Source organism: Danio rerio, chromosome 10 (genome assembly GCF_049306965.1).
Source record: "Danio rerio strain Tuebingen ecotype United States chromosome 10, GRCz12tu, whole genome shotgun sequence".
Taxonomy (NCBI): Eukaryota; Metazoa; Chordata; class Actinopteri; order Cypriniformes; family Danionidae; genus Danio; species Danio rerio.
Genome location: NC_133185.1, coordinates 6,549,981 through 6,573,750, shown reverse-complemented (window position 1 = coordinate 6,573,750; position 23,770 = coordinate 6,549,981). Strand labels below are relative to the sequence as shown.

The 23,770-nt window shown below is 38.7% G+C and overlaps 3 protein-coding genes across 3 annotated transcripts; all 3 read right to left on the bottom strand.

The window, feature by feature from the left end:
- Positions 1 to 2,299: 2,299 nt before the first annotated feature.
- LOC108191530 (uncharacterized) lies at positions 2,300 to 7,958 on the bottom strand. Its single transcript, XM_021479496.3, has 9 exons — positions 7,648 to 7,958; positions 6,371 to 6,853; positions 5,399 to 5,701; positions 5,118 to 5,215; positions 4,967 to 5,017; positions 4,076 to 4,457; positions 3,816 to 3,992; positions 3,570 to 3,699; positions 2,300 to 3,410 (listed from the first exon to the last, which is right to left on the bottom strand). The coding sequence occupies exons 1-8, from the start codon at positions 7,775 to 7,777 to the stop codon at positions 3,581 to 3,583; spliced, it is 1,743 nt and encodes a 580-aa protein (XP_021335171.2). The 5' UTR covers positions 7,778 to 7,958; the 3' UTR covers positions 2,300 to 3,410; positions 3,570 to 3,580.
- Positions 7,959 to 13,526: 5,568 nt separating this feature from the next.
- On the bottom strand, positions 13,527 to 16,696 carry LOC141376270 (uncharacterized). The gene is made up of 3 exons (XM_073914269.1): positions 16,685 to 16,696; positions 14,977 to 15,337; positions 13,527 to 14,879 (listed from the first exon to the last, which is right to left on the bottom strand). The coding sequence occupies exons 1-3, from the start codon at positions 16,694 to 16,696 to the stop codon at positions 14,623 to 14,625; spliced, it is 630 nt and encodes a 209-aa protein (XP_073770370.1). The 3' UTR covers positions 13,527 to 14,622.
- A 622-nt stretch (positions 16,697 to 17,318) lies between these two features.
- On the bottom strand, positions 17,319 to 23,307 carry LOC103911713 (uncharacterized). Its single transcript, XM_068224056.2, has 9 exons — positions 22,709 to 23,307; positions 21,411 to 21,908; positions 20,416 to 20,742; positions 20,135 to 20,232; positions 19,984 to 20,034; positions 19,095 to 19,476; positions 18,835 to 19,011; positions 18,589 to 18,718; positions 17,319 to 18,428 (listed from the first exon to the last, which is right to left on the bottom strand). The coding sequence occupies exons 1-8, from the start codon at positions 22,836 to 22,838 to the stop codon at positions 18,600 to 18,602; spliced, it is 1,782 nt and encodes a 593-aa protein (XP_068080157.1). The 5' UTR covers positions 22,839 to 23,307; the 3' UTR covers positions 17,319 to 18,428; positions 18,589 to 18,599.
- Between the last annotated feature and the right edge of the window lie 463 nt (positions 23,308 to 23,770).

The following is a 23,770-nucleotide window of genomic DNA, read 5'->3' as shown; positions in this document are numbered from 1 at the left end:
ATGATAACCGGTTATTACAAACTGACATCGTTTATCTCATATGCACTAAAGCGAGCGCGAGTAATTAAAACATCCTAATATTTAAAAACACAGAAACTCTGCTGGAGCCAGAGCATTAGAGCCAATCACAGCCCTTTCTGTTGAGTGGTTGACCTTTCATAGGGGTGTAACAACTCGACAGTGCTCATAAAGCAAATAAACTCATTGTTTATTTGCTGTAAATGCTCATGTTCCTTCTTGCATAAAATAAAAAAATATATAAAAATGATATATATGTATTTATATATATATAATAGTAGTCTTAAAGAGAATTAAAAGAGGTCCTCATTATTTTTCAGTCGAATAATTTGTCATGTATTTGATTAGATGAAACAAGTGTTGTGAATACAGCACCATCTTGTGTTCGACGTGTTGTTTACTATCGATTCAGGCATGCGCACATCAATACCGCATCATTTTTGTGATTCTGTTTAACAATTACTATTTTTGCGTTACTGTCAGCGGTAGATTTGGGCTTGTAGAGGTTTGCATTAAAAAAAACGCTATTCAATGGGTAATTTAATTATTAATCTGAATTATTCTCGTTAATTCACAACCGTACTTGAATGAATCCCTGCTAGCAACATCTTTTCAGTTTTCGGTGGCGAGTTCCTCTGCTATTCATTGTTTGTCTTTCAGATGTTTTGGATTTAACAATTATCTGAATATAATTCAATATTTCTTTCAATAAATAAAAAATCACCCATATTTTGTATTTCAGGAGTTCAGTAACTGAAAGAAAAAGAAATCAATTGGTAAAGACTTGAATCTGATGGAGCAGATTTGCCAAAAAGTGCATGTTAAGCATTTTTTCCTATATAAATCCCTGATGTGGCTTTTAATGCATGTCTGTTATATTACTCAAGTCAAGCATTTACTTCTGTCACGCTTTAAGAATAAACAGTAAAAGGATACAAACAATGTGTCGATGTGTGAGGCATATTCAGTATATCAGGCATGCAGCAGAGTAGAATACCGGGGTAGATCAAGCGACAAAAATTAGCACCAAGTTCTCAGGTGGGTGCTCAGGCTGGACATTTTCCCCATTGATTATGAAATAGTAATGAAATATGTACAAACGTAGTACAAATATGTACATCTCACATCTCTTTATGAAAAAATAAATTAGAAATGAGAGGAAGTATATTAAAATCACAGATATAAACAGTTGCAAGAAGTAAAAAAAGAGTAAATAAACATATAAAACATTCAAATTATTCATTGTTTTTTGTAGCTTTTCTTTTTCTAGTGTTACACAGTGTAGTATTATATTGTTTAATCTTATTAAACATCATTGGAAACTTCTAATTTCATTAAAGGTTGTTTATTGTCGTATTATGTGCTTTAGATTTTTAAAATACACAAACAAAAAATTTAAATATTCGCACTAACAAAAACACAATACTGTTCACTGAACCCAACAAGGGCCTCCTAAGGCATCTAACAAGTATTTATACAGTGGTTCTCAATTCCAACCCTCAAGTCTAAACTGTTCTTTAAACTGGGATTGTCAAAGTTTAAACAATTTGGAGTCTCTAAAGTTTGTCTGCAATCTTGACTGTACCAGAAGGCAAATATATGAACAACAGATCTGACAATGTTCACTTGTGTGATGTTCACTCACCATTTTAACCATGATAAAGAAAAGCTGCAATCGCACACTGGAGTCCAATCGCACACATTTATACTTCTGTTTTTAGAGATTTTATTTTGCTCAGTGTACTGTTAGTCAATTGAGTCTACAGTTTAACAATGTCCAGTCTGAAACTCTGCTCTTTAAATAAAAGATCAGCCCAGTACACTATTTGTTGTGTTAGTATATGATACTGTAATATAAAACAACACATTGTCTAACAGTAAAACCTTCTCTGTGCTTCCATTTGGCTAAACAGACTCATAGTAAATCATAGTAAACACAGTAAACGGCACTACTGGTTTGTTAAAGAGATTCCTTCACCCTATAATGAATATTCTGTCATCTTTTACTCAGCCCTTACTATGAGTTTCTTCTGTTATACACAAAAGAAGATGTTTTGAAAAATGCTGGAAACCTGTAACTATTGACTTCCATTGTATTTGTTTTCCTACTGTGGACATCAATGGTTACAGATTTTCAGATTTGTATCTTCTTCAGTGTTCAACAGAGGAAAGAACCTCATTGGTTTAGAAACACGTGAGTAAATAGTTGAGGGAGAACTCTCTCTTTAATTGAGTAAGGAGTCATTTAGAAAACTCACAGAAATGATGATCAGAGCTTCAGTTTGATTCACAGGATTTTATTTGACTTATTAGCCAACAATACATAAAAGCAGTTCATCACAAAACAATTCAAAGAACAATTCATTACAAAACAATCATGAACACTTCATTATAAAACAATCAGTCTCTCTTATGACAGAACACCAGATTCATTAATGAGGGAGAAAATAGTCGAGCAGATCTTTGATGACACTTTAGAGGAGAAAACTGTGACAGCACTGGAGTTAAAGTTCAGTTCACTGAAGAGCAAATCCATCGATGCGCAGCTCCACAAGTCCCAACCAAGCAAGCCAGCGGCGACAGTGGCGAGGAACAAAACTTCACTAATTGACAAAAGTGAAGGAAAAAACCTCGAGAGAAACCAGGCTCGGTTGGGCACGACCATTTCTCCTGTGGCCAAAGGTCTTGTGCAGAGCTGCAGTATTTATTCACCATTATTGTCATTAATTGCTCACCTCATGTCCTTAGATCAAATTCATGTTTAGTTCATATTGAGAACACAAATTAAAACATTTGAGATGAAATCTGAGAGCTCTCTGACCCTCAAACCGCACGTCCAGAAGAGCGCAGTGCACTGTATGTGTGTCGCACTGCTGACGTTTAACCCAGAGGCCTGCGCGACTTCCTCTCATTTAAACAAAGCGTGGGCACATCTGAGGTAAACGTCAGCAGTGGACACACACAGTGCAGGACAGAGCTCTCATGGTTTGATTTCATCTCAAATGTTTTCATTTGTTTCCTGAAGATGAGGAAAGGTGTCAGGGCTTTGGAGCATTAAACTTCTTTAATGCAGAAAGAAAAACACAAAAAAATTAAAATAAAAATAATGACTTCAGAAGTCCTGTACTGCACTGGATGTGTGTCGCACTGCTGACGGATAACCCAGAGGCCTGCGCGACTTCCTCTCATTTAAACAAAGCGTGGGCACATCTGAGGTAAACGTCAGCAGTGGACACACACACAGTGCAGGACAGAGCTCTCATCAACACACTGACACTGAAAAGTAAGATCTGAGGGGTTTGGAATGACATGAGGGAGTAATTAATAACTTTAACAGTCTTGTGAAATTTCTGGAAATGCTGCTGTTCTCCTCTTCGCTTCTTTAGTGTTTTCTAAAATGAAGAAAAACAACACAAAGTTATTTAAGCAGTGATATGAAGGGCTGTTAAATAAGACTTGTGACACTAAAAAGAGCAGAAGAGGAAAGAACAGGAATAGCATGAAGCAAAGAAAGACTGAAGATGTAGTTTTGTGCTCGTGTGTTCCTCTACCTCCTCTTGTCTCACTGCTGCACAGCATTTGGGCTCGTTGGATTGAACCACCGGTGCTCTTCTAACTGATGTAACTGCAGTCGCTTCTCTGGATTGCGGACCAAACACTGGGAAATCAGGTCCAGGCAATCTGAAAAGTGACAGAGAGAGTGTGAAATATGTCTGCATACTCAAGATTCATGAACGTGTTTAAATCTCACTACATCAAATTACAAAACAAACGATTGTTCAGAAGAGTCTGCTTACCTAAAGATAAGGTGAGGTCTGTCTGGAGGTCTCCAACGATTATCGAATGCGTGTCGTAAAAGGCCAATCGTGTATGCAATATTTCATACAGGATGAGGCCTAATGTCCAGACGTATGCCGGGTTAGGAAAGAATGTGGGATCCCTCAGAACCTCAGGCGGTGTGTAAAGTAAGGCTCCTGTAAGAGAGACATTTTCAGAATTCAGTCATTTCATAAGACAATACTGTGACCAAAGAAACTCCCACAAAATGCCCACTCACCTCGATAATCACTGCTGTTGAAAGGCTCGCTGGTAATTAGCCGAGCACAACCAAAGTCAATCAGTTTGAGCTCTGATCGGGGTTGAGTCACCAGGATGTTCCCCGAGTGCATATCTCCATGGAAAACTCCACGCTCAGCGCAGAACTTGACAGCTTGGATCAACTGACACATTAACCGGCGTGCGTGGTTTTCATCAATGTCCAATGAGCTTCTGAGATAATAAGCCAAAATCTGGGATGACTCGGCGTACTCCAGAAAGAGAACGAAGTCGTTCTTATTCTTAATCCAGTGGTGTAATGTGATGATGCTGGGACAAGGTGGGTCCTTCATCAACTTAAGCATGATTGCCACTTCTGCAAGCACAGGTTTGGAATGACCATCCTAGAAAAAAAAACAGATTTCAAAGATATTACCAAAGCAGAATGGCACAAAGTACAGAAACAAAAACTTCACGAAGTAAATAATCACTAAGCTCCTGTTTGGACACATGTTTGCTGGTATTTGAGCATTTAGTCATGCAGTTTAAGCTAAAAGAGGACTCTACATGTGTGTGTTCTGTCTGTGTGTATGACGCAATGATCATTTTTATCTGCATTAATGTTAAATGAATATTAATTAACTCCACAGCCCTACATTCATGTGTTCAAAACTAGTCTCTGGCTTTATTTCTTCTGCTGAACACAAAAGAAGATATTTTGAAGAATGTTGATAAACCAGTAAGCAGTGACTTCATAAGTATTTTCTTTATCTACAATGGAAGTCAGTGACTCCCTGTTTCCAACATATCTGCTTTTGAGTTCAGTTTAAAGTGGTCCAGACAGGTACGGGACAAGTGAAGGATGAGCAAATGGTCAGCACATTTTCACTGTTGTGTAAATTGTTCAACTTACAACGTCGAGATAACGGTCCTGTTTACGCTTCTTGATGTACTTCAGGGCAACCTGCGGAAAAACAACAACAAATGAAATTAAAGCCCACAAATGATTTATATTGAGTAATCAGGAGGAAAATGTTGACTGAATTTGAAAAATAGTTCTCTACCTTTGTTCTCTCATTAAATACGTGAGATCCCAGATACACCTTGCCATAACTTCCTTCTCCAATCAGGTCTTTCACTTCAAAAAGACCCACCCTAGATCCTGAAACACAGAAAAACAGCAGGGAGATTTACTTGCATTGTCTGGTGTGAAACGGATCAAATAAATGACTCGAATCCTTTAAATCTGGATCTAATGCAATGAGCTGAAAGCAGAAACTTCCATCAGAATTGCAGGAGTAAACTGATTACTAATTTATAATAATAAAAGGAAATGATCACTTACCAAGAGTCAGCCCAGAAGCCTCTTCAGGCTCATCAAGAACTGACTCTGGCTCTGACTCAGATTCAGACTCGGGCTCAGACTCGGACTCGGGCTCGGGCTCTGGCTCAGGCTCAGGTTCAGGTTCAGGCTCAGGCTCAGGTTCAGGCACAGGCTCTGGCTCGGGCTCAGGCTCGGGTTCAGGTTGTGGTGTAAGATGCTGGACTACATCCGTGTCACAGCACAGGAAAGGGCGCGTTGCAGCCTTCCATACTCTCTTGAAGAAAGCAGAGACTCTTTTGCCTTTCCTTCCTTTCTTGGGTTTTTCTAAAATGAAGAAAACAAACAGAAACATCTCCATGAACAGAGCTGCAGCTACAGCGCTCAGCATATTCATATATGCAGTACAACCCATTTAGAAAATTAATGTTTTTATCCATTTCTAAGTGAATCTGGGTAATATATATTGGTGCATTTGAACAAAACACATTTATCAAACAGATTTATTTATTAAAATCATAATTTAGTCACAGAACATCTTTAGAAATGGAAAGATAATACAATTAATATCATGCCAAATATTGCAAAATTTACAAACTACAAAATTTCAACAAAATTGTCAATATTTTTTGTTACTCTTTGATTTTTGCTAATTTAAAAAAATTTAATTTAATATTTTCCCTGAACATATACATTTGGGCTACTCATTTTTGAACCATTATTTAGTTATTTTGTTAGATAAGCTCCAGATTTGGCTTCAGTTCTGACTAAACTAATGTACATGCACAAATATAATATTATAAAGCCTCCTATAGAAAATCTGAATTTAAATGAGAGATTTGTGGGGGGTGCACTCATATATGTTTAGCACTGTATTAATTAATACACAACCAACAGTACAGCAAATGACACTGTCTGATTTATAAGCTAAAAACAACAAAGCATAAAAAATAACAGACGGCAGAAATAAAATGAACCAAATTCAGGATGACTCACCATCAGTCCCATCAATATCAGAGGGGTCTTGAACAGACGGAGGCGACTCAGGACAGGCCGAATCTGCATCCGTCATGTTCTTAATATTGGAGAGGTCATGGACACTGATTGGCTGGGGATTTTCCCAGACCTGGCCTGGCAGACACACCAGCTCAGTATCAACATGACCTGTGAGGGCCGTCGAGGACTCTGGACGGGCCGGATCTGCTGTTTGCTCGATGCTGAAGGGGCCCGGAACACTCAACGGCTGAGGGTCTTCACAGACCTGGCCTGGCTGCCACACCGGCTCAAGGTCTGCATGTGCTGCGACGGTCCTGGAGGGACCTGGAACAGGCAGATGCTGGAAATCGTCGACATCTGACCGTGGTTCAAAGGGAACCACTCTGTTCCGGTCACAGCAAAGGAAAGGGCGCTTCACAGCCTTCCATGCTCTCTTGAAGAAAGCAGAGGCTTTATTCCCTTTCCTCCTTTTCTCTGTGTTTTCTGAAATAAAGGAAATGAACAGGGAAATATTAGAAAACTCTTTAATCACAGGTTTAAAATAAACACACTGTTGTAAATGAGAAATATGAAAGACAATCACACAAAAGAAACAACAACAATAAATGTACAATTATAATAGAAAATGTTTGAAAACTAAAATTAATTATGTGGAAAAGCAAATCATTTCTATGATGTAAAATGACAAACACAAGCTGACAAATAGTCGGTAAGTCATAAGACCATATTAGACATCAGGAAAAAACCTAAAAGCAACTATTTAGCAAAAAGATTTACTGTTATATTATTAAGGAGAAAGTCAGAACGTGTGAATATAAAACCAACTTTACCTCAATTGTATTAATTCATCCCTGCTTAAACAAATAAAGACTTAAATATAATATTCTCACTCATTTTGCTAAAATATAACAAATATTCCTCCACACCATCAAAAACTAAGAAAATGACTGTGCAGGTCTACACGAAGGATTTAAATTAAAGTAAAATTAAAATGATTTTTATCAGAAACATTAACAAGGCACAATTTCTGTTGAGTGGAAAGAAGAAACTTAAAAACCAGAATGTCATTACATATAAGAGCAGGGCTCTATCACAAAAATATACAAAACCATAACTACACACACAAAAACACATTACAATGAAGAGACGTTGCATATTTGCAACACGAATAACCTTACATGGCGATATATTAATATTATTTTACTTTTAACTTCATAATTTACTGTATTATTAAATAATACGTGGGAATACACCGTTTTTGTAAACTCTCATCTCACCTGTTGGACTTCTCATCACGGTAGAAGGTGAAGGAGAAGCCATCGTGTCACTTCGATGATTTTCGTTGACAAACTCAGTCGTGATCGTATTAACTCGGTTAAAAAACGCAGCTGACGTGTTATTTGCCATTTGAGATGCAAAACAAGTCGCTAAAGTCGTTAAATCAATGTTCACTGTACTCGTTCGTTTGTCACTCTGAGGAATTTCTGAATTCTGTCCAGTGACGTAACGGCAATAAAATTCGTTCTATTTATTCGTCATCGGTGATGGGGGGGGGGTTGGGCTGGCAGGCCGCGGGTTGATCCAAGATGGCGGTCAAGTTCGTTGAGCGTGTTATAATATAAGTTCTGTCTGCATATAAAAACCCAAACCATCGCAATCTGTTGTCTGAGAGACGAGGCGATTTTTTGCAGAGCATTTCTGTGCGAATCCTGAAGCTGTTCGTCAATTCCTGAGAGAAGACTAAACTTAATTATAAAAGAGCACAACTTCTTTAATCAGTTTTTATTTCAGTTGTTTTCTGATTATTTCATTAAACATTTGTTTTGTTGTACTTTTTACTTCGTTTTTTCCTTTTATTTATTTACTTTTTTTTATTTGATTTATTTTATTTACATTTTTATTTATTTACTTTGTTTTAAATAGATTTTTATATTTTATCTGTATTTTCTTGTTTTATTGCAGGTTGGAGGAGATTGTCCATGTCCCACATGGGTGAAGAAAGAGGAGGTGAGTGTTTTTAGTTTGTTATTAGTTTATCATTGGTATGTCACTGTTTAATGCTGTACGATGTTTGACTGATATGAAAAGATCACAGAAGCAACATGAAACAAAAAATATATATATTTATTTTATTAAAAATAGATATTGATGTATGTTTATATCAAAACCCATTATAATGATGAAAAACTGCTGAGTTGCTCAATAAAAACTGCAAGTTCCAAGTGAAAAAAGTGACCAGTGAAAGTTTGTTGTGTGTGATTTATCTTTTAGCTTCAAACCACTCCAGACTCAGGGCCCTAGCATTTTAGAGAAATAAGCTGCAGGATAAAAAGTATATATATATATATATATATATATATATATATATATATATATATATATATATATATATATATATATATATATTGGTACCGTCGCTCCCTACACGCAGAGTACGCAGGCTGCGTAGAGCCTCAACTCCGGAGGGGGGCACCATCTCGGTTGCTCAAATTTTTTTTATATTTATTTACTGATATCAGCATAAACTGAGTTTACATCAAATATATATTGATAATAAGTTGTTAAATACGTTAAAAAAATTATTTTAGGACGGACGCATTAACAAACATGTGACGTAATTTTTCTGCGCACGCGGCTATCCTTGCGGCTGACAGCTGCATATAATTATAATAGATGCAAGTTGCAGGTTCATGCCCGGGAAAAGACAACAGCCGTCTGGAGCCGAGAAGAGGAAGAGAGTACAATATCAATCGCGTGCATCACTTTCGGGTAACTTCCATGAATCTGGAAAACTTATTTTTGGTTATTCAAGTATACTAGTGAGGCTAACGTTTAAACTTCGCCACAACTGCTATGCATTGTGCTTTAGACAGGACATGTTCTATGACTTTTGGCGTTTGCCTCTGATAATTACACAAACTCAATTATTGTTATTAACTTGTGCAATACAATTCTGCTTGCACACCAACTGTAAATACACATGCACTGCACAATTACTTCATTCTATGTATTATTCATTATTATAGTTATTATTATGTATATATTGCATATTGTATATATGTTGTATATTATTTCATTCTTTGCAGACTGCAATTATTATTGTTTAGTGTTTTATCTATTTCTTTACATTTCTTATTGTTGCTGTTGTTATTGCTTGTATCATTGCGATGACAATAAAGTCTCTTTAGTCTTTTTTGTACATTACAGTTTGAAATAACAAAACTGAGTAATATTCTGTGATTTCTGAAAGATCAATAATATAAAATGAGTAAAATTACGGTAAATCACTGGCCAGAAACCATTTTTATTGCATGAATTCATTAATGATTATTTTTTCTGAATGTTATAAAGTTTTTTGGTTTAAAATTACAGCAATTAATTCTTGAAAAACACAAATGTCTTTGATTTATACCGAAAGCAAGGGTCAGCTATTGTCAGCATAGATTACAGTGTAAATGAAATATTTTGGTTGTAGTTTGTAAACATTATGAAGAGTGCTTGACTAGCCCGTTGTTTTAATGGTATGTCATGAGTTTTTCTTTAAATGACTAATTTCGTCTGTATTGTACATGGAGGTCAATGCTGCTGAAGTTTGCCACAAAAGAAGATGAGGTGGCCTGACCAGCACTGCTCCAAAGACACCAGCAGCTGCACAGGTACAAGTACAGGATGCAGCACTGAGGACCGTCCATCTCTACAGGTACAGACAGGGTTTATCCCTTATCTTTTCTAAATGTTTGAAATTGGGAATGCTTCTGCAGAAGACATGTCAGTATTTATTTTGATGTAAACTATTATTTTGTAATGCAAATGTGTGAATGTTTAAGTATAACTTGAGTCTTTATATGCATATTTATGTACATAAATAAATAATTACGTTTAAATCTTTGTGTGATTTTATTCCTCTGTGGGGGCACCACAGTAAAATTTTGCATAGGGCACCCTTTTGGCCAGCAGCGGCCCTAATATATATATATATATTTCTCTTTACCATAGAAAAGATTTCTTCAACACATTTCTAAACATAATAGTTTTAATAACTCATTTCTAATAACTGATTTATTTGATCTTTGCCATGATGACAGTAAATATTATTTGACTGAATATTGTTCAAGACACTTCTATCCAGCTTAAAGTGACATTTAAAGGCTTAACTAGGTTAATTAGGTTAACTAGGCAGGTTAGTGTAATTAGGCAAGTTATTGTATAACGATGGTTTGTTCTGTAGACTATCAAAAAAAAATTTACCTTAAAATTAATTAAAAAAAATAAAAACTGCTTTTATTCTAGCCTGAATAAAACAATTAAGACTTTCTCTAAAAGAAAAAAAATATTATCAGACATACTGTGAACATTGCTTTGCTCTGTTAAACCTCATTTGGGAAAAATAAAAAAAAGAAAAAAAATTCAAAGGGGGGCTAATAATTCTGACTTCACCTGTATATATACAGTGAATATATATATTATTAATATATATATATAAATAAATCAGTTATTTCTTCTGGAGAAAGTCTTATTTGTTTTATTTCAGCTAGAATAAAAGCAGATTTAAATTTTTAAAAAACATTTTAAGGTCAAAATTATTAGCCCCTTTAAGCTATTTTTTTCGCTAGTCTACAGAACAAACCATCGTTATACAATAACTTGCCTAATTACCAGGGCCAGACGGAATCTGCGGACGTTTTTTGCTATTTCTGAATTTTGGTAAAAATCTGCGGATTTCTGCGGAATCATTTTGGGAGTATCCAGCAGAGTATCATAACTAAAACCTTAATATATGAAATAAAAAGTAATTAATTACTGAAAAAAAAGAGTAAATTCAGATTTACACATTTACTCAAGTAAATAAACAGAAGATGGGCTGAAAATCTGCAGAAATCTGTGGAATTCTGCATGCGCAGTTTCCGTGTGGGCCTACTAATTACCCTAACCTACCTAGTTAACAGGTAGTTCTAATTAATTAGTTAGTTCTAATAATTCAGGGGGGCTACTGAAACTAAATCAACATTCTTCAGCTTTCCATTAGCAATCGTCAAACTCAAAGTGAACAATTTCTCCCGCTCTGGAGCTTCAGTTAAGAAATCTGTGAATAAATTATAACTTTAAACATTTAACAACAGTTTTTCATATGAATTGAGTAATTGCAGTTTGTGAATTGGCAGTCGTTTCACAGGAAAATCTTATTGGAACAGGCCCTTTCTTAACAAGCTCAGAGTGCTCATCATCTGATGGGTGTTTACTTTATATAAAATAGATGTTTTCTTTGCATATGTGGATTTCTTTGGTTGTTACCAACATCTCATGAAAATTTCACGTCAACGGCACCTTTAGAAATATGTTTTCTGAGAAAAATGGTGACGTGTGTTAGAGTTGGGCTGATAGTCGATGCCATCGTCCATCGCCGATGGCCAATAGACAACACAATGCTGAGCCGGCATCGCCGATCCTCCGCCCCGCCCCGTCGCAAACCCGCTCGCGAAAAATACACACTCAGGCCCCGTTTACATTAATACGTCTTAGTGTTAAAATGGCGTTTTAGAACGAAAATGATCCACATCCACACCCAGACCGTGTTTTACCTAGCATTTCTGAACAGCCCTCTGTCCACTGAAAACGCACATCACGAGACCACACACACACATACACAGCCACACACACACACACAGCCACACACTGTCATGTGCTCCTCTGAGCTCCAGAGAGCAGTGCACGTCAGACAGTTTATCAAGGATGTACCGCTGGATCGCGTCTCACTATAGCTGTTAAACCTGATATTCAGACATCCCAAGTCCCCTGGAAGTTCCGGGAGTCTCTATGCATTTGTGGGACTCATATTACCCGCAAACATCGTACGTCTCCCTCCTGGTCCTCAAATAAGTCGCTTACCCTTCTCACCCCCGGATCCCTTCTCGCTCTTCAGACACGTCGCGCGCACTCTATCGAACCCCACGAGTAACACGAGTTTCTCCCAAAAGATAAGACGATGTACAAGAGACATCATTTTGATGAAGAAATATTTATCAGCTTTTATTAACATTTACAAACAAAAACTTTGTCAGAATTTGTCAGAGATATGAATAATTTGGGGCTTGACTGTACATATTTAGTAGGGGTGTCAAAGTTAACTGTTTCTTCGGTGCACCGTGATGCAGACGTGGACAATTCGATATCAGTTCAGTAATACATGATAACCGGTTATTACAAACTGACATCGTTTATCTCATATGCACTAAAGCGAGCGCGAGTAATTAAAACATCCTAATATTTAAAAACACAGAAACTCTGCTGGAGCCAGAGCATTAGAGCCAATCACAGCCCTTTCTGTTGAATGGTTGACCTTTCATAGGGGTGTAACAACTCGACAGTGCTCATAAAGCAAATAAACTCATTGTTTATATGCTGTAAATGCTCATGTTCCTTCTTGCATAAAATAAAAAAATATATAAAAATGATATATATGTATTTATATATATAATAGTAGTCTTAAAGAGAATTAAAAGAGGTCCTCATTATTTTTCAGTCGAATAATTTGTCATGTATTTGATTAGATGAAACAAGTGTTGTGAATACAGCACCATCTTGTGTTCGACGTGTTGTTTACACTCGATTCAGGCATGCGCACATCAATACCGCATCATTTTTGTGAAACTGTTTAACAATTACTATTTTGCGTTACTGTCAGCGGTAGGTTTGGGCTTGTAGAGGTTTGCATTAAAAAACGCTATTCAATGGGTAATTTAATTATTAATCTGAATTATTCTCGTTAGTTTACGACCGTACTTGAATGAATCCCTGCTAGCAACATCTTTTCAGTTTTCGGTGGCGAGTTCCTCTGCTATTCATTGTTTGTCTTTCAGATGTTTTGGATTTAACAATTATCTGAATATAATTCAATATTTCTTTCAATAAATAAAAAATCACCCATATTTTGTATTTCAGGAGTTCAGTAACTGAAAGAAAAAGAAATCAATTGGTAAAGACTTGAATCTGATGGAGCAGATTTGCCAAAAAGTGCATGTTAAGTATTTTTTCCTATATAAATCCCTGATGTGGCTTTTAATGCATGTCTGTTATGTTACTCAAGTCAAGCATTTACTTCTGTCACGCTTTAAGGATAAACAGTAAAAGGATACAAACAATGTGTCTATGTGTGAGGCTGTCATGTTTACCAGCGAACAACCACCAGATGTCGCTGGTAAACACACACACACACCTAGAACTACACTTTTCCTGGACTACAACTTCATACATGCTCTTCGCCCACACACCTGCTTTCTCATTTAGCTTGATTCACATTCACACCTGAGGACTTTAAGAGACTGATTACACACAGTATTTAAGCAGCACACACACTCATTCACATGGCCGAGTCTTGTTTATCTGTAAGGTGACATTACAACACGTTATCCTGGTCTTGGTTTCCCGTGTTTTGTTCTTAGCCCTGTTTATCCTTGTCATCCTGTTTAGCCGCCTGCCTTACGACCTATTGCCTGTTTACTGACTACGATTCTGGATTGTCTACATATATCTGTTTGCTCCCGTATTGACCACTGCTTGCCTGACTGTGAATAAAACCTGCATATTGGATCCTACCTTCTGTTGTTGGTGTCACTCCCCGGCGTTACAGAAGACTCGGCCACACAATGGATCCAGCGGGTATCAAGATCATGTGTCTTCGTCAGGAAGCCCGAACAATAGAAGAGTATGTAGAGGATTTTATTTATTTGGCTCATTTAACATCTATGGACGATTTATGTTTAATGATCTTTTTCCGGGGTGGTTTATCTGAACCATTGTATTCCACAATGCCAATTCATGAGGCCCACTGGACAATAGAACATTATATCGATCTGGCGCTGCAACTTAGTGGGTCCCCCTTCACCGTAGGCGAGGTGGAGGAAACCCATAAATGTTTTTTTGGGGGGGGGCAATAGACAGCAAGACCCGCCAGCTGCGGGGCTTGTAATCCCCTCTACTAACAATATTATGCTGTCATCTACTATACTCATGTCCCCTGTTCACCAGCCCAGTTCTCCATGTTACAAGATGGCCGCCTCCTGTCTGTCAGCTCACAAGATGGAAACCTCCAGTCCTCCAGCTCACAAGATGGCCGACTCCAGTCCTCCAGCTCACAAGATGGCCGACTCCAGTCCTCCAGCTCACAAGATGGCCGACTCCAGTCCTCCAGCTCCCAATGTGGTCACAACCAGCCCTCCAGCTCACAATGTGGTAAGCGCCAATCTGCCACCTGCTCACAAGATGGTTTCCTGTTCTTTGTCCGTTCCTGCCATAGTTCCTGTTTCAGTTCCTGAAATACCATCACCTGAGCCACCAGAATGGCCACCACCACCGGAGTTGCCAGAGCTGATGCCACCACCAGAGCTGTTACTGCCAGAGCTGCCACCGCCACCTCCAGAGCTGCCAGACCCTCCAGAGCTGCCAGACCCTCCAGAGCTGCCAGACCCTCCAGAGCTGCCAGACCCTCCAGTGCTGCCAGAGCCACCGCCGCCTGAGCTCCCTGAATGGCCGCCGCCTCCTGAGCTCCCTGAATGGCCGCAGCTCCACGCTCCAGGCCCTCCGCTGCTCCACGCTCCAGGTACGCCCACGCTGCATGGTCCTGGCCCTCCATCCCTCCCCCAGACCCTCCAGAGCTGCCAGGCCCTCCAGAGCTGCCAGGCCCTCCAGAGCTGCCAGGCCCTCCAGAGCTGCCAGGCCCTCCAGAGCTGCCAGGCCCTCCAGAGCTGCCAGGCCCTCCAGAGCTGCCAGGCCCTCCAGAGCTGCCAGGCCCTCCAGAGCTGCCAGGCCCTCCAGAGCTGCCAGGCCCTCCAGAGCTGCCAGGCCCTCCAGAGCTGCCAGGCCCTCCAGAGCTGCCAGGCCCTCCAGAGCTGCCAGACCCTCCAGAGCTGCCAGACCCTCCAGTGCTGCCAGAGCCACCGCCGCCTGAGCTCCCTGAATGGCCGCCGCCTCCTGAGCTCCCTGAATGGCCGCAGCTCCACGCTCCAGGCCCTCCGCTGCTCCACGCTCCAGGTACGCCCACGCTGCATGGTCCTGGCCCTCCATCCCTCCCCCTGTTCCGCCTCCGCTCCATCTCCCACCTGAACAGTATTAGGAGTGTCTGGAAGCCACTCCTTAGAGGGGGGGCTCTGTCATGTTTACCAGCGAACAACCACCAGATGTCGCTGGTAAACACACACACACACACACACACACACCTAGAACTACACTTTTCCTGGACTACAACTTCATACATGCTCTTCGCCCACACACCTGCTTTCTCATTTAGCTTGATTCACATTCACACCTGAGGACTTTAAGAGACTGATTACACACAGTATTTAAGCAGCACACACACTCATTCACATGGCCGAGTCTTGTTTATCTGTAAGGTGACATTACAACGCGTTATCCTGGTCTTGTTTTCCCGTGTTTTGTTCTTAGCCCTGTTTATCCTTGTCATCCTGTTTAGCCGCCTGCCTTACGACCTATTGCCTGTTTACTGACTACGATTCTGGATTGTCTACATATATCTGTTTGCTCCCGTATTGACCACTGCTTGCCTGACTGTGAATAAAACCTGCATATTGGATCCTACCTTCTGTTGTTGGTGTCACTCCCCGGCGTTACAGAGGCATATTCAGTATATCAGGCATGCAGCAGAGTAGAATACCGGGGTAGATCTAGTGACCAAAATTAGCACCAAGTTCTCAGGCGGGTGCTCAGGCTGGACATTTTCCCCATTGATTATGAAATAGTAATGAAATATGTTCAAACGTAGAACAAATATGTACATCTCACATCTCTTTTTGAAAAAATAAAATAGAAATGAGAGAAAGTATGTTAAAATCACAGGTATAAACAGTTGCAAGAAGTAAAAAAAGAGTAAATAAACATATAAAACATTCAAATTATTTATTGTTTTTGTAGCTTTTCTTTTTCTAGTGTTACACAGTGTAGTATTATATTGTTTAATCTTATTAAACATCATTGGAAACTTCTAATTTCATTAAAGGTTGTTTATTGTGAACGAATGTGCTTTACATTTTTAAAATACACCAACAAAATATTCAAATATTCGCACTAACAAAAACACAATACTGTTCACTGAACCCAACAAGGGCCTCCTAAGGCATCTAACAAGTATTTATACAGTGGTTCTCAATTTCAATCCTCAAATCTAAACTGTTCTTTAAACTGGGATTGTCAAAGTTTGAACAATTTGGAGTCTCTAAAGTTTGTCTGCAATCTTGACTGTACCAGAAGGCAAATATATGAACAACAGATCTGACAATGTTCACTTGTGTGATGTTCACTCACCATTTTAACCATGATAAAGAAAAGCTGCAATCGCACACTGGAGTTCAATCGCACACATTCACACTTCTATTTTTAGAGATTTTATTTTGCTCCGTGTACTGTTAGTCAATTGAGTCTACAGTTTAACAATGTCCAGTCTGAAACTCTGCTCTTTAAATAAAAGATCAGCCCAGTACACTATTTGTTGTGTTGGTATATGATACTGTAATATAAAACAACACATTGTCTAACAGTAAAACCTTCCCTGTGCTTCCATTTGGCTAAACAGACTCATAGTAAATCATAGTAAACACAGTAAATGGCACTACTGGTTTGTTAAAAGAGATTCCTTCACCCTATAATGAATATCCTGTCATCTTTTACTCAGCCCTTACTATGAGTTTCTTCTGTTATACACAAAAGAAGATGTTTTGAAAAATGCTGGAAACCTGTAACTATTGACCTCCATTGTATTTGTTTTCCTACTGTGGACATCAATGGTTACAGATTTTCAGATTTGTATCTTCAGTGTTCAACAGAGGAAAGAACCTCATCGGTTTAGAAGCACGTGAGTAAATAGTTGAGGGAGAACTCTCTCTTTAATTGAGTAAGGAGTCATTTAGAAAACTCACAGAAATGATGATCAGAGCTTCAGTTTGATTCACAGGATTTTATTTGACTTATTAGCCAACAATACATAAAAGCAGTTCATCACAAAACAATTCAAAGAACAATTCATTACAAAACAATCATGAACACTTCATTATAAAACAATCAGTCTCTCTTATGACAGAACACCAGATTCATTAATGAGGGAGAAAATAGTCGAGCAGATCTTTGCTGACACTTAAGAGGAGAAAACTGTGACAGCACTGGAGTTGAAGTTCAGTTCACTGAAGAGCAAATCCATCGATGCGCAGCTCCACAAGTCCCAACCAAGCAAGCCAGCGGCGACAGTGGCGAGGAAGAAAACTTCACTAATTGACAAAAGTGAAGGAAAAAACCTCGAGAGAAACCAGGCTCGGTTGGGCACGACCATTTCTCCTGTGGCCAAAGGTCTTGTGCAGAGCTGCAGTATTTATTCACCATTATTGTCATTAATTGCTCACCTCATGTCCTTAGATCAAATTCATGTTTAGTTCATATTGAGAACACAAATTAAAACATTTGAGATGAATCTGAGAGCTCTCTGACCCTCAAACCGCACGTCCAGAAGAGCGCAGTGCACTGTATGTGTGTCGCACTGCTGACGTTTAACCCAGAGGCCTGCGCGACTTCCTCTCATTTAAACAAAGCGTGGGCACATCTGAGGTAAACGTCAGCAGTGGACACACACACAGTGCAGGACAGAGCTCTCATGGTTTGATTTCATCTCAAATGTTTTCATTTGTTTTCTGAAGATGAGGAAAGGTGTCAGGGGTTTGGAGCGAAACTTCTTTAATGCAGAAAGAAAAACACAAAAATACTAAAACAAAAATAATGACTTCAGAAGTCCTGTACTGCACTGGATGTGTGTCGCACTGCTGACGGATAACCCAGAGGCCTGCGCGACTTCCTCTCATTTAAACAAAGCGTGGGCATATCTGAGGTAAACGTCAGCAGTGGACACACACACAGTGCAGGACAGAGCTCTCATCAACACACTGACACTGAAAAGTAAGGTCTGAGGGGTTTGGAATGACATGAGGGAGTAATTAATAACTTTAACAGTCTTGTGAAATTTCTGGAAATGCTGCTGTTCTCCTCTTCGCTTCTTTAGTGTTTTCTAAAATGAAGAAAAACAACACAAAGTTATTTAAGCAGTGATATGAAGGGCTGTCAAATAAGACTTGTGACTCTAAAAAGAGCAGAAGAGGAAAGAACAGGAATAGCATGAAGCAAAGAAAGACTGAAGATGTAGTTTTGTGCTCGGTGTGTTCCTCTACCTCCTCTTGTCTCACTGCTGCACAGGATTTGGGCTCGTTGGATTGAACCACCGGTGCTCTTCTAACTGATGTAACTGCAGTCGCTTCTCTGGATTGCGGACCAAACACTGGGAAATCAGGTCCAGGCAATCTGAAAAGTGACAGAGAGAGTGTGAAATATGTCTGCATACTCAAGATTCATGAACGTGTTTAAATCTCACTACATCAAATTACAAAACAAACGATTGTTCAGAAGAGTCTGCTTACCTAAAGATAAGGTGAGGTCTGTCTGGAGGTCTCCAACGATTATCGAATGCGTGTCGTAAAAGGCCAATCGTGTATGCAGTATTTCATACAGGATGAGGCCTAATGTCCAGACGTACGCCGGGTTAGGAAAGAATGTGGGATCCCTCAGAACCTCAGGCGGTGTGTAAAGTAAGGCTCCTGTAAGAGAGACATTTTCAGAATTCAGTCATTTCATAAGACAATACTGTGACCAAAGAAACTCCCACAAAATGCCCACTCACCTCGATAATCACTGCTGTTGAAAGGCTCGCTGGTAATTAGCCGAGCACAACCAAAGTCAATCAGTTTGAGCTCTGATCGGGGTTGAGTCACCAGGATGTTCCCCGAGTGCATATCTCCATGGAAAACTCCACGCTCAGCGCAGAACTTGACAGCTTGGATCAACTGACACATTAACCGGCGTGCGTGGTTTTCATCAATGTCCAATGAACTTCTGAGATAATAAGCCAAAATCTGGGATGACTCGGCGTACTCCAGAAAGAGAACGAAGTCGTTCTTATTCTTAATCCAGTGGTGTAATGTGATGATGCTGGGACAAGGTGGGTCCTTCATCAACTTAAGCATGATTGCCACTTCTGCAAGCACAGGTTTGGAATGACCATCCTAGAAAAACAAACAGATTTCAAAGATATTACCAAAGCAGAATGGCACAAAGTACAGAAACAAAAACTTCACGAAGTAAATAATCACTAAGCTCCTGTTTGGACACATGTTTGCTTGTATTTGAGCATTTAGTCATGCAGTTTATGCTAAAAGAGGACTCGACATGTGTGTGTTCTGTCTGTGTGTATGACGCAATGATCATTTTTATCTGCATTAATGTTAAATGAATATTAATTAACTCCACAGCCCTACATTCATGTGTTCAAAACTAGTCTCTGGGTTTATTTCTTCTGCAGAACACAAAAGAAGATATTTTGAAGAATGTTGATAAACCAGTAAGCAGTGACTTCATAAGTATTTTCTTTTTCTACAATGGAAGTCAGTGACTCTGTTTCCAACATATCTGCTTTTGAGTTCAGTTTAAAGTGGTCCAGACAGGTACGGGACAAGTGAAGGATGAGCAAATGGTCAGCACATTTTCACTGTTGTGTAAATTGTTCAACTTACAACGTCGAGATAACGGTCCTGTTTACGCTTCTTGATGTACTTCAGGGCAACCTGCGGAAAAACAACAACAAATGAAATTAAAGCCCACAAATGATTTATATTGAGTAATCAGGAGGAAAATGTTGACTGAATTTGAAAAATAGTTCTCTACCTTTGTTCTCTCATTAAATACGTGAGATCCCAGATACACCTTGCCATAACTTCCTTCTCCAATCAGGTCTTTCACTTCAAAAAGACCCACCCTAGATCCTGAAACACAGAAAAACAGCAGAGAGATTTACTTGCATTGTGTGGTGTGAAACGGATCAAATAAATGACTCGAATCCTTTAAATCTGGATCTAATGCAATGAGCTGAAAGCAGAAACTTCCATCAGAATTGCAGGAGTAAACTGATTACTAATTTATAATAATAAAAGGAAATGATCACTTACCAAGAGTGAGCCCAGAAGCCTCATTAGGCTCCTCAAGAACTGACTCAGACTCGGGCTCAGACTCGGACTCAGGCTCGGGCTCGGGCTCTGGCTCGGGCTCGGGCTCTGGCTCGGGCTCTGGCTCAGGCTCTGGCTCAGGCTCAGGTTGAGGTTCAGGCTCAGGCACAGGCTCCGGCTCTGGCTCTGGCTCGGGCTCGGGCTCAGGTTGTGGTGTAAGATGCTGGACTACATCCGTGTCACAGCACAGGAAAGGGCGCGTTGCAGCCTTCCATACTCTCTTGAAGAAAGCAGAGACTCTTTTGCCTTTCCTTCCTTTCTTGGGTTTTTCTAAAATGAAGAAAACAAACAGAAACATCTCCATGAACAGAGCTGCAGCTACAGCGCTCAGCATATTCATATATGCAGTACACCCCATTTAGATAAGGAATGTTTTTATCCATTTCTCAGTGAATCTGGGTCATATATATTGGTGCATTTGAACTAAACAGATTTCTCAAACAGATTTATTTATTAAAATAATAATTTAGTCACAGAACATCTTTAGAAATGGAAAGATAAAACAATTAATATCATGCAAAATATTGCAAAATTTACAAACTACAACATTTTAACAAAATTGTCAATATTTTTTGTTTCTCTTTGATTTTTGCTAATTTTGAAAATTTAATTGAATATTTTCCCTGAACATATACATTTGGGCTACTCATTTTTGAACCATTATTTAGTTATTTTGTTAGATAAGCTCCAGATTTGGCTTCAGTTCTGACTAAACTAATGTACATGCACAAATATAATATTATAAAGCCTCCTATAGAAAATCTGAATTTAAATGAGAGATTTGTGGGGGGTGCACTCATATATGTTCAGCACTGTATTAATTAATACACAACCAACAGTACATCAAATGACACTGTCTGATTTATAAGCTAAAAACAACAAAGCATAAAAAATAACAGACGGCAGAAATAAAATGAACCACATTCAGGATGACTCACCATCAGTCCCATCAATATCAGAGGGGTCTTGAACAGACGGAGGCGACTCAGGACAGGCCGAATCTGCATCCGTCATGTTCTTAATATTGGAGAGGTCATGGACACTGATTGGCTGGGGATCTTCCCAGACCTGGCCTGGCAGACACACCAGCTCAGTATCAACATGACCTGTGAGGGCCGTCGAGGACTCTGGACGGGCCGGATCTGCATTCGGCACATCTGCTGTTTGCTCGATGCTGAAGGGGCCCGGAACACTCAACGGCTGAAGATCTTCACAGACCTGGCCTGGCTGCCACACCGGCTCAAGGTCTGCATGTGCTGCGACGGTCCTGGAGGGACCTGGAACAGGCAGATGCTGGAAATCGTCAACATCTGACCGTGGTTCAAAGGGAACCACTCTGTTCCGGTCACAGCAAAGGAAAGGGCGCTTCACAGCCTTCCATGCTCTCTTAAAGAAAGCAGAGGCTTTATTCCCTTTCCTCCTTTTCTCTGTGTTTTCTGAAATAAAGGAAATGAACAGGGAAATATTAGAAAACTCTTTAATCACAGGTTTAAAATAAACACACTGTTGTAAATGAGAAATATGAAAGACAATCACACAAAAGAAACAACAACAATAAATGTACAATTATAATAGAAAATTTTTTAAAACTAAAATTACTTACGTGGAATTGCAAATCATTTCTATGATGTAAAAAATGACAAACACAAGCTGACAAATAGTCGGTAAGTCATAAGACCATATTAGACATCAGGAAAAAACCTAAAAGCAACTATTTAGCAAAAATAATTTTCTGTTATATTATTATTAAGGAGAAAGTCAGAACGTGTAATTATAAAACCAACTTTACCTCAATTGTATTAATTCATCCCTGCTTGAACAAATAAAGACTTAAATATAATATTCTCATTCAGTTTGCTAAAATATAACAAATATTCCTCCACACCATCAAAAATTAAGAAAATGACTGTGCAGGTCTACACGAAGGATTTAAATTAAAGTAAAATTAAAATGATTTTTATCAGAAACATTAACAAGGCACAATTTCTGTTGAGTGTAAATGAGAAACTTAAAAACCAGAATGTCATTACATATAAGAGCAGGGCTCTATCACAAAAATATACAAAACCATAACTACACACACAAAAACACATTACAATGAAGAGACGTTGCATATTTGCTACACTAATAACCTTACATGGCAATATATAAATATTATTTTACTTTTAACTTCATAATTTACTGTATTATTAAATAATACGTGGGAATACACTGTTTTTGTAAACTCTCATCTCACCTGTTGGGCTTCTCATCACGGTAGAAGGTGAAGGAGAAGCCATCGTGTCACTTCGATGATTTTCGTTGACAAACTCAGTCGTGATCGTATTAACTCGGTTAAAAAACGCAGCTGACGTGTTATTTGCCATTTGAGATGCAAAACAAGTCGCTAAAGTCGTTAAATCAATGTTCACTGTACTCGTTCGTTTGTCACTCTGAGGAAAATCTGAATTCTGTCCAGTGACGTAACGGCAATCGAATTCGTTCTATTTATTCGTCATCGGTGGTTCTCCTGAGATGCAATTATCTTCCTGGAAAATTGCCACTTAAATTGTCCAAATTTCACCAGCAAGTATTATTGGCTTGGAAATTTTTTTTTCAGCATAACTTTTCTCCTCATAAAGTTCTCTTATGGAGTAATTATCTCATTACCTCTAGAAACAAATCTTTATTTTTACATAAATGGTATCAAAGAAACATATATTTTGTTACAGATTTGTTCTATGATAATGGAAACATACTATCTTATGAGGATTTTATGAGGATACATAACTTTCCAATTCCTTTTAAAGAATTTCACCAAGTGGTTAAGGCTATTCCAGCTGGCTTAATACAACTTAATACAATTAATAATCACCTTTCTTATGGAGGCGTTAAAAAGATACTCCCAGAATTAAAAATTGACGGTGTTGACATACTTTCTCCATCATATAATAATAAAAAAATTAGACAAGTCTTTCAATCTAAACACAAAATATCCCCTAGAGGGAAATATTATTGGAATGAAAAAATTATTAATATTAATTGGAAAGCTACCTGGTCAATACCCTTTAAATTTTGCCTTTTAAATAAGGTTAAAGAAGTGCACTTTAAAATACTTCACAAAATGTATCCTTGCAAAGCAACTTTATCTAAATTCATGGATATTGAGAGTACTTGCACATTTTGTAATATACATGAGGAAGACTTATCTCATCTTTTCTATAACTGTGATGCCTCTCGTAAATTTTGGAATGATGTTAGTGACGTGTTATTTGGGCAAAGAAATGTTAACTACAGGCTATCTTTAAAAGATGTGATT

Bases quoted from the DNA above. Each gene is read 5' to 3' on its own strand.
- LOC103911713 (XM_068224056.2), bottom strand. From the start codon at position 22,838: ATGGCAAATAACACGTCAGCTGCGTTTTTTAACCGAGTTAATACGATC. The intron at 20,743-21,410 runs GTGAGTCATCCT...TCTTCATTTTAG, and splicing joins TGATATTGATGGGACTGATG to AAAAACCCAAGAAAGGAAGG. The intron at 20,233-20,415 runs GTAAGTGATCAT...TCTGTGTTTCAG, and splicing joins GGCTTCTGGGCTCACTCTTG to GATCTAGGGTGGGTCTTTTT.
- LOC141376270 (XM_073914269.1), bottom strand. The intron at 14,880-14,976 runs GTGGGCGTACCT...CAGGGAGCTCAG, and splicing joins GAGGGCCAGGACCATGCAGC to GCGGCGGTGGCTCTGGCAGC.
- LOC108191530 (XM_021479496.3), bottom strand. From the start codon at position 7,777: ATGGCAAATAACACGTCAGCTGCGTTTTTTAACCGAGTTAATACGATC. The intron at 5,702-6,370 runs GTGAGTCATCCT...TCTTCATTTTAG, and splicing joins TGATATTGATGGGACTGATG to AAAAACCCAAGAAAGGAAGG. The intron at 3,700-3,815 runs GTAAGCAGACTC...GTCACTTTTCAG, and splicing joins AGACCTCACCTTATCTTTAG to ATTGCCTGGACCTGATTTCC.